General features: G+C 52.6%; 1 protein-coding gene across 1 annotated transcript in view; it reads left to right on the forward strand.

Moving 5' to 3' along the window:
• KCNJ5 (potassium inwardly rectifying channel subfamily J member 5) overlaps positions 1-8,467 on the forward strand; it is a 30,208-nt gene extending 21,741 nt beyond the window's left edge. Inside the window, exons 3-4 of the mRNA XM_038005000.2 lie at positions 3,667-3,957; positions 8,387-8,467. Of these exons, the coding sequence (XP_037860928.1) occupies positions 3,667-3,957; positions 8,387-8,457 (362 nt within the window). The 3' untranslated portion in view covers positions 8,458-8,467. The remainder of the gene's footprint in view (positions 1-3,666; positions 3,958-8,386) is intronic.
• Positions 8,468-10,797: the final 2,330 nt, after the last annotated feature.

Here is a 10,797-nt window from a genome sequence, read left to right on the forward strand (position 1 = left end):
GCAGTGGCCCGATCTCGGCTCACTGCAACCTCCACCTCCCAGATTCAAGCGATTCTCCTGCCTCAGCCTCTGGAGTAGCTGGGATTACAGGTGCCCGCCACCGCGCCCAGCTAATTTTTGTATTTTTAGTACAGACAGGGTTTCACCATGGTGGCCAGGCTGGTGTTGAACTCCTGACCTTGTGATCCACCTGTCTTGGCCTCCCAAAGTGCTAGGATTACACGTGTGAGCCACAGTGCCCAGCTGAGATAGTTTTTATTAAGGTACAAATAAAGAAACAGGGACACAGACAGGCTAAATTATTTGCCTAAGAGCAAGCACTTTTGAGTGATAAAGCCAGGGTGGAAATTGAGGCAGGGGACCCCAGAGCCAGCACTTGTTTCCAACAGGCCAAACTGCCCCTTCTTGGAACAAGTGTTCTACCCAGAAGAGCTTGCTGGTCAGATAGCTCTGGTAATCACAGGGCGAAACAAAGGTGAACTAGTTTCTTTACGGTGGACTAGTGGACTTCTCACTCTCCTTACCCACTGAGTCTCATCACTGGGAAAGGAGAGGATGCAGAATTTCCTAAACTCAAAAGGGCTCTCACCAATCCTTTACTTGGAAAGACCTTTGCTGCAGGGAGGGGCTCTTCTGGCTGGACCCCCTCTGGAGCAGCCAGCCCTCAGCGTTCTTGCAGAAGGTTGGCTTAGTGAACCCAGGGCAGGCAAAGCTCCTTTCTCACAAAAAAACCAGTGCCTCCATACTGAGGCATCAACATCCACATATGCCCAAGAAAATGCCCTTTTTGTGGCCAGCATGGCACCTCCCTGCTCAGCTACTGACTCACCGGCAGCTGGTAACCAAAGACCCCCCCATTCCTCAGCCACTCAGCCACGGCAGACCTCTGTGACGTGGCTCCAGGGATCCCAAGGCCTGGGACCGCCTGAGCTCTGGCTGAGGACCCTAGTCCTCACCCCACCCCCAGCAAAATCCAACATCCTGCGTATTTCGTTTCTTCCTCGTGCCTTCCTTTCTCTCTCTCTCTCTCTCTCTCTCTCTCTGTCTCCCTTTTTTTCCAACCAGGTACAATGAGCAGCTGGTCAGGCCCTAAGGATGGCTTCTAGAAACTCAGTCACACTCAGAATGATACATATCTATTTTTCTAATTCTTGCAAACAACAGTGTAGAGCTGGCTTCAGTCTCATTTTACAGATGTCAAAGCTGAACCTCAAAAGCATTATGTAGACAGTGAGTGCGCATATTCAGCTCTTCCACTTACAAATCTGGAGCTTCTCTCACCACTCTGCCCCCCTGAAATACTAGGGGCCTGTCAGAAAGATGGCCAAGCACACCTTCCAGACCCCAGAAAGCTGGCTGCCGGGCAGGGGACTCAGACCCAGACTCCACAAGCCTTCCCATTTTGAAGTCGGTGGAACCAGGAGAGGGCAATGACAGGCTCCAGGGACTGGTGCCACAGAGGGCTGCTCGGCCATCTGCTGGGGGCTGGAGCCTGGCAGGCAGCATACGGTAGCAGGTGGACAGCCCCCGGGGCCAAGGACAGTCAGGACGCAGGAAGCTTTCCCCTGCAGAGCTAGGGGCTTGCAGGTCACCCTGTTCTTGGCTCTAGGGTCAGAATCAGGACCCAGGCTGCATTTCAGGGGAAGAGCTCCACTCTGGAGTCACAAAAAAGGGATTGGGTGAGAGACATGGGGACAAATCATAGCATGCCTGACCGCTCCCCAAGGCCGCCCTCACTCCCCAGCCACACAGCGGGGAGAGCGCCCACATAGTGGAGGGAACCAGTGCTATCCGCCCTGCTACACCCCCAGCCATGCCTCCCTCGAAGTCAGGGGCCCACCGTTCACTTGTCCTCACGGTTTGTCCTCCTTCCCCTCCTACAACCTGGGCTATGCTTGCTCTGTCCCAGAAACTGTAGGGGAGATCCAGGGAGATAGGGCAGGAGACCCCGGCCCACATCTGTCCTGGATGTGGGTGGCTGGGTTGTCAGGCACATGCAGCCAGGTGTGGGCTGGGAATCCACGCCTCGGCCTGAGTAGCACAACTGTGCTGTATCCTGCCTGAGCGGGTCTGAGCCAACTGCTTACTCTGTCAGGAGAGCGAGGAAAATCCATCTCCTAGGGCTGTTGGGAGGATTCAAGATGAAAAGGAGCACCCTGTGCTGAGCACTACACCTGACACCTGGAGAATCCTTTCCAAAGGCATCGAGCAGTGACAGGGACACAGCAGGATCTCTAGCTACAGGGCAGCTGCTACCACACGCCATGAGCAGCAGGAGGCGCCCAAAGGGGAAAGGTCCTGCCCACACCTTTCCCAAGGCCCTGGGAGCCTGCAGATATCTGGCATAGTCTAGGCTGCTCAGGGCCCAGTTCGGGCCTCTCTGCCAAGGCTGTGGGGACAACAAGGGTGAGGACTGAAGGGAGAGGCCCGGCCCAGGCAGGCATCCCTGAGAGCAGAGGGCAGGCTGTGGGCCCACCTGTGTGGGTGCGCTGGGGCTGAGAAGCAGCCTGGGACCTCGGTCTGGTTTGTATGAGCCCCTCCCAGAGAAAACTCAAAGTGGGAGCCGGAGGTGGTTGCCTTCAGCACCCAACCAGCACAGTTAATGCCTTCCTTGGCCAGAAGATTAAATATCAGAAAGTTGCTTTCCTGTGACCCTAAGCACAGAGGCCTCCTCATTCATAAACAAAGCTGCTCTCCTCTCTGGAGAGAAAGCAACACCTAAAAATAGCACAGGCATGGCACGGGCTGAGTAGCCAGGGAAGCGAGGCATTGGAGCAGCCTCAAATCAAGAAGTCAAGCTCCGTGTGTGCGTCTGCTCCTCTTCCTGTGTGTATGTGAGTGTGGAGCCCTCTCTCCATATGTGTCTACCCAAAACAATCCCCATATGTTCCAAATGCCTGTCAGCTTCTCCGTGTTCATTCACGCTGAATTTATTTTTGCTCTCTCCTGCCTTTTTCCCATCTCAATCTTCTAGACCTGAATGCTGTTTTCAGGAACCAAGTCCCTGCCTTCAACTGTTCCAACATCTATTCACTCCAATCTCTAGGAAATGACTTTCAGAATCTTGCATGTTGGTTTCTAATTTTCTGCCACCACCATGCCTTGAACTCCTCCAGGGCAAGGACGTGTCATATTCAGCTTTACATCTCCACTGTGCTTAGCACAAAGCAGATGTTCATGAAATGGTTGATGAATGATTGAATGGATGAAGGAATGCATGAATGTATGGATGACTAGATGGATGGATGATTGGATGGATGGGTGATTGGGTAGATGAGTGGATGGATGGATGGATGGGTGATAGGATAGATGGATAGATAATTGGAAGGATAGATGAATAAATAATTGGGTGGATAGATGGATGATGAATTATTGGATGGATGGATGGATGATTGGGTGGATGGACGGATGGATGATTGGATGGATGGATGGATGGATGGATGGATGGATGGATGGATGGATAGATGATTGGATGGATGGATGGATGGATGGCTATATCTTTGCCCTTTCCTGCCTTTTTTTCCATATCTGGATGGATGGATGGATGGATGGATAGATAGATGATTGGATGGATGGATGGATGGATGGATGGATGGATGGATGGATGATGGATGAATGGACGGGTGGATGATTGCATCATAATGCATGTAACTTCTGTTTTCCCAGGCATGACCTGCCAAGCCCGGAGCTCTTACATGGATACAGAGGTGCTCTGGGGCCACCGATTCACACCAGTCCTCACTTTGGAAAAGGGCTTTTATGAGGTGGACTACAACACCTTCCACGACACCTATGAGACCAACACTCCCAGCTGCTGTGCCAAGGAGCTGGCAGAAATGAAGCGGGAAGGCCGGCTCTTCCAGTACCTCCCCAGCCCCCCGCTGCTAGGGGGCTGTGCTGAGGCAGGGCTGGATGCAGAGGCTGAGCAGAATGAAGACGATGAGCCCAAGAGGCTAGGTGGGTCCAGGGAGGCCAGGGGCTCCGTGTGAGGGCTGCAGCCTCCCTAAGACCTCCTGTCACTGGCTTCAGTGAGCACAGGCACTGCAGAGCCTGGGACCAGGGGAGGGGAATAGTTGAGTGTGCTGTTTGGGGGCTCAGAAGCCATCAAGGCTGTGGGGAGGAACCATATACCCAGCCCCCACAGCTCCCAGCACAGGGCCTCCCTGAGCCAGTGGCATCCTTCCTGGGCCTCCCATGGCAGTGCTGCCTCTTGTGGGTGCTGGCTAAGGGCCAGGCCAGGATGAGTTTCCCCATGGTGAATGTTACAAGGTGGTATCTGTTCTCTCCCTGCTCTGGGTCACTTCCTTTTTTGGGTCTCACGGACCCTCCAGGGACTGACATCTAGAGAGAGCCATCACCTTGTCCCCTCATTCCTTCCACCCTGAGGCTTGCCGTGGATTCAGAGAGGAGCCTTACCTGATGGGAGCTCAAACCTCTAGTCTAGCATGAGCTCACAGAGCCCTCACGGGTTAAGGTCCATCCATGTCACATAGGCAATTCCTTTTAAATCAGATACTGATGACCCATTACTGAGAGCTACAGAGCATACAGCCCTTGGTGTTCTCTGCTGTTATCTGCCAAGTGTGTGCTTTTCCTCTGCTGTGTTCTGTGTGTCCAATGTAACCTACTGGAGAATCGATCTCATTAGAGTGACTCTTAGAAGGTGGCCTGGGACTAGACAGCCCCTCTGAGCACAAGCATAGTGGCATCAGCAGCTTCCTGGCCTACTCCCAATCACACCGTGCCCTGCACCTCCCACCAAGGGGAACCCCAGCAGCTGGGGCTTTTCTAGTGCTTTTTGGCCCAAGACTCTCAGAGTGCTTCTAATCATCACAGTAGTTTTTTGTTTTGTTTTGTTTTTTTCACAATCTTGGCGAGCCTGTGGTGTGACCTGGGGAGAAAGCTGAGTGTCAGGGGCACGATGAGCCAGTTGGCCCTGAAACAGGAATGGGGCAAAGAGAAAGGAGAGCCAGGAGCATTTAAAAATCAGCATCTGGGCCGGGCGCGGTGGCTCACACCTGCAATCCCAGCACTTTGGGAGGGCAAGTCAGGCAGATCATGAGGTCAGGAGATCGAGACCATCCCAGCTAACACAGTGAAACCCCATCTCTACTAAAAAAAATTACAAAAAATTAGCCGGGCGTGGTGGCAGGTGCCTGTAGTCACAGCTACTCAGGAGGCTGAGGCAGGAGAATGGTGTGAACCTGGGAGGTGGAGCTTGCAGTGAGCCGAGATTGTGCCACTGCACGCTAGCCTGGGCGACAGACTCCATCAAAAAACATAAACAAAAAAAAAATCAAAAAAAAAAAATCAGCATCTGCCCTGATTGTGGCTGAGACACTCTGCCACAGGGCTCAGCACCTTTGCTATCAAGGCAGATGATGGGACGTGAATCAAAAGTGAGAGGTGACTGCAGTGGCAGCTTCACCATCAAGCTCAGCCTGGACCAAGCTCCCAACCCGGTGCTGCAAAGCCCCTGGGCCTCCCTCTGCAGGCAGAGCTACAACCAGGAGGGCTGGGCAGGGAGGGCAGGGAGGATGCCCTGGGAAGGCGAAGGGAGTGGCTGCCCCTCCCAGGCTGGAAACAACAGGGCAAGGGGGTTAGCAGGAGAATTCAGGGACAGGGTGAGTGTTAAGAGAAAAAGAGTAGAGAAGAGCCTGAAAATCACCAACCTCCAGGGGTTTCTGCTCTGGAGGCCCAGTAAGAGCAACGGTGGAGGAGGGCAGATTGTCAGGTCCCAGAATGCGTGTTGACACACACAGGCTTCAGGTTAGCTGGCCTGACGTGGGGAGAGAGTGCCAGTGTTCCCAGGCCACAGAATTATGGAGGCCTCACCCACAGTTTTCACAGCTCTCAACTGGCCTTTGAGAATGGAAGCCTCTTCCTGCCCTGGTTATGGCACTTCTTCCTGGGAGAGGAGCAGAGCCACGGAGAGGTAGGAAGTTGAGGCAGAGCAAAGGGAAAACTTCAGAGCTCAGGCCCGCTTCATCTCAGATGCGTTTTCTAGGCCTGGGGCTGGAAGGGAGTGGGCCAGCCTGGGACAGAAACTGCCCACTCCCAGCAAGGGGCTCTGAAAGCTTTGCTCCTGGGCTGGATCTTGAGAGGTGGGCAGGGTGCCATGGCCAAATGAGGTCTTCCCACCAGTGGCAGGGCGTGGAGTTGTGGTCCCAGGCATCCGTCTTGGGGAAGCAGGCCGTGGAGGGAATGGGGAATGGGCTGGCACCCCACTTAGGGGAAGCAGACGGTGCCCCAGCAGGGGAGCTGCATGCCCCCAGGAGTCTCAGACAGGCAGCTCATCACCAAGGCTGGGTGCCTTTTGGCGGAGCCACAGCTGGAACCCTCTGGCTGAGGCCAGCACTCCCCCAGGGCTCCCTGGACCCCAGGGTTACTAACAGCAAAACCATTCCACACCCCCTTGCCGGATCTAAGCCTGTCTTAGGACCAGTCAGTGCCCCCAGGTTAGAGCCCATGGGGGTCAACTAAGCAAGGGAGGGGAGGTGAAGGCGAAGCCGGCCTTGCACCCAGACAGCGGCCTGGCTCCTCCCCACACCTGCCTTCATTTATGACTGAAACATCACCCAACTGACCAAGGGAGCCACTCTCCAGTTCTCTCATTCCACCAGGGCCCTCCGTGAGCCAGGACCAGGTCACATCTCTCAGCCAAGTCTAGAAGCTCTGGGTAGAGGAGAGGAAGTGTGCAGAGGGTCCTCAGCCAAAACTCCCCGCCTGGCCCGAGTCTGGGCATAGTGGGATTAGTGCAGCACTGCCCCAGTATGCCTCCTCTGCCTTCTACCATGCCAGTTTAAAAGCAAGAAGACCCCCTTCACATCCCGAGGAAATCTCTTTCCTGGTGACCAGTCAAAGCAATGAAAGTTTGAAAAGTTCTTCATTTTCTAGAAGTTCTTGAATAAACATGGACTTACTAAATGCAGAGTCTGATGATGGGCAGAGTTTCAAGGGGTCACTTTCAAAATATTTAATTAATTTATTTATGTAGAGATAGGGTCTTGCTCTGTTGCCGAGGCTGGAGTGCAGTGGTACAACCTCAGCTCACTGCAAATTCTGCCACCTCCCCGGATCAAGCCATTCTCATGCTTCAACCTCCCGAGTAGGTGGGATTCAGGCATGAGCCACCGCACCCGGCCATTTTCAAAACATTGCTTCCTCATACGAACCACTCAGAGCCCACAGCCCTTGGTTCTGTGAAGGCTCTGAGCCCACGCCATCACATCTGATGGACCCCAGAGGGCTGACCCCGCTTTAAGATGGGGTCGTGCACTGGTCATTGCCACAGTCTTGAGTATCTCCAAAATCCCAAAGTGATATTTCACTTTCGGATGCTGAAAGTTTGGAGAGCTGGTTTCTTGCCTTAATTGAAGCTCTCTGAGAATGTCTCCTGTAGGGAGAAGCCTCCAGGAACTCAGAAGAGAACCGTTCCCACTTGTTTACCTTGCTCCACCAATCTGATGCCTGACAGATGTCACCACTGCCTAAAGAATCCTGTCCCCAGGCCAGGGCAGAATGAGCATTGCCCGTGACTCTCCCCTTCAGACTTCCCGCCCACCGGCCTCCTGTGTAGTCAGAGAGCCCACTGCCCATCGCCTCCTGCTTCTGCTTTGAGGTTGAGGTCCTGGCCTGAGCAGTTACCTTGCTGGAGGAGAAGAGCCCCTGCCGTCTGGGGAGCACTGTCCCTGCTCGTGATCTATAACAGTGGGGCGTCTTTTTCACACCCCTTATCTCATGGCTTGCCTTCCAGCCCCCATCGATCCTATGCCTCATGTGACGTGAGCCCCAGAGAAACTTAAATTGCTTGTACCGAAGTTGCCAAAAACCAAAGTTGCCCACTGTCTTTTAAGACTGCCCTGAAAACACCTCTGCCCATGCATCATGGAGCACGTGTTAGGTGCCCGCCGTGGGCCAGGCACTTGATTCTCAAAACACTGCCGAGAAGCTCTTACCAACGTGACAGTTGAGGCTCAGAGAGGTTCATGAGCTTGCTTAAGGCTACGGGTAGTAATAAGAGGCATGGCCTTGGTGCCAAGCGCCTCCCAAACAAACAGCAGGGGCCGTGATCCTGCCTAAACTCTCGCGTCCACGGCACCTCTCTGGACCCAGGCAACAGAGATAAGGAGAGCCCTGGCTCTTGGGATGGCATCGTGCCGATTCACCTGCTGTGCTGCAGAGCCCTGGCTTTCACCAGGATGTGCCCCTGTGGCAGGATAATTGAGAAACAACCTTTTTCTGATTCCCAGAGAACTAATGAGCTGCAAAAAGAGATTAGACAGGGAAGAATTGCTTTCGGGGAGAAGCCACTTACTCGGCTCGCCTTGGTTTTTGCTAACAACGTCTCCTTAAACTGCTGTCAAATCTTTTTCTCTCTGTGTAGGATTCATCAATCTTCATATGAAAAAGAACACCACTGCACTGCTAAAAATTCACACAATAAAATGGACTTGACCTTGCAGAACTCTTTCTCATTTTAAACAGATGGCCACTAGTTGCCCATGTAAACTCATTGCCAGTTGTAGAAACCTTGTCCTTCTTGGTTTTGTTAGCCTAAAAATGTAGTATCAACATCTAGACCACTGGTTTTGAGGTGGGAGAATGGGCAAAGGTGGGGAGGAGACGGCCGGATAGGGGCAGCTGCACCAGGTGTCTGGAGGCAGAGCTGGCGGCAGATGCGGAGGGTGTGGGCAGCAAGGGTTCTCACACTAAGTCATTCATGCCACCCCCAGATAACTTCTGTACATTCTTTAATGTCAAATATTCAGAACCCACATTACCTGTGTAATGAGTAATTCTAAAAATACCTACTTTAGGGGGCCCTTGGACTAGCATTCCGCTGTCAGGGCATACATCTACAAAAGGATCATTCTCGCTGAACAGTGGGAAAGGGGCAGAGGAGGCTGTGATATCTAATGTTGGCAAAAGGTCTCAGGATCTTTCAAGAGAAGTCCCAAAGCTTCTGTTGAAAATGTCATTAGCAGAAGAGGATGTAAGATTCGCTTCTCTTCTGCTCTGGTCACCCAGTGGCAATATTGAAGAGCCGAGATTTACAGAAAATCCCTCTCGTACGCCAACACCAATGCTCACCAGGGCTCTGATTCAAAATGAGAAGCAGTATTTTCAGAGGAGAAAGGCGGCACAGCTCTGATGTGCGTGGGAGTGCTTCCCACATCTGGCCCCATGGCCCCCCACGGTAACCGGGCATCAGCAAATCTGTGTATGGGGCTCGGGCCAAAAGCACGTGCTGAGCCTCAAAATCAGCCATGAACAAAAGTACCTGGTGACTCTGAGGGTGAATTGCCTTCACGTTGGTAAGACCCATGCAAAGGCCAGGAGCTCTGGGAATGGCCCTTGCCTGGGGATTGCACTACAGTTACTGTTCAGTGTCAGAATGGAGACATGAGTTCAGGGGAAATGATGAATCTGTGAATTTGCACATTTGTCAGTCAAGCTCAGATTGCAATTTGAGGAAGGAGAACTAGACCCATAATCTAATAAAAGCAACTATCTGAAAGTAACCCTTAGAAAACCCACCCGGGCCCGGCCGGACATGGTGACTCATGCCTGTAATCCCAGCACTCTGGGAGGCCGAGGCAGGCGATCACAAGGTCAGATCGAGACCATCCTAGCTAACACGGTGAAACCCCATCTCTACTAAAAATACAAAAAAAAATTAGCCGGGCGTGGTGGCGGGTGCCTGTAGTCCCAGCTATTCGGAGGCTGAGGCAGGAGAATGGCGTGAACCTGAGAGGCGAAGCTTGCAGTGAGCTGAGATCGCGCCACTGCACTCCAGCCTGGGTGACAGAGCGAGACTCCGTCTCAAAAAAAAAAAAGAAAAAAGAAAACTCACCAGGGCCCAGAAGATGCGCTCTGCTGGTTCCAGTCAGAAGAAGACCAACACCAACGCATACATAGCAGATGTCTCCTTAGGCCTTGTTAGATCCCAGTGATAAAGCGTGCTGACTTTCTTATGGTAAATAAATGTCTAGGAAGGAGTTTTGCAAACAGAAACATTGCTGACTTTTTCTCTGAGTATTTACGTCGATTCAGAAGCTGCTATTCAAATAACCTTGGCTCACTTGGTGGAGGCAAAAATCCTAAATCCCAGAGGAGAAATTACTGAGAATTTGGGCAGATTAACATATACTTAGAGCTTCATTTTTCTACCAAGTAAGCAAAAGTGTAAGTGGAGCGATCCTCGGCTGCGCTGGGTGAGGCTGCAGCAGGGAGTGAGGAAGAGGAGATGACGTGTAGCTTCACTGAGAACTCCTGTGTATGTGTCCACTGGATGCCACATTCCAAATCACCTCTATTTTTATTTATTTATTTATTTTGAGACAGAATCTCGCTCTGTTGCCCAGGCTGGAGTGCAATGGCACAATCTCGGCTCACTGCAACCCCTGCCTGCTGGGTTCAAGCAATTCTCTTGCCTCAGCCTCCCGAGTAGCTGGGATTACAGGCGCCCACCACCACGCCCAGCCAATTTTTTGTATTTTTAGTAGAGATGGGGTTTCCCCGTGTCGGCCAGGCTGGTCTTGAGCTCCTGACCTCAGGTGATCCACCCGCCTTGGCCTCCCAAAGTGCTAGGCTTACAGGGGTGAGCCACTACGCCCAGTCCCCAAGTCCCCTCTTAAATAAACATGCTCATGAAAGAGACTGCAGCCAGCTCTGTGTGATCTGAAGCTTCGAGGCAATAACCATTTCCTCGCCTTACCATGTAGTTACCTGGGGAAGTGGGAAGGCATGATCACTCAGGAATGCACCCACCTTCTCTCTCCCTACAGAGCCCGC

Source organism: Chlorocebus sabaeus, chromosome 1 (genome assembly GCF_047675955.1).
Source record: "Chlorocebus sabaeus isolate Y175 chromosome 1, mChlSab1.0.hap1, whole genome shotgun sequence".
Lineage (NCBI taxonomy): Eukaryota > Metazoa > Chordata > Mammalia > Primates > Cercopithecidae > Chlorocebus > Chlorocebus sabaeus.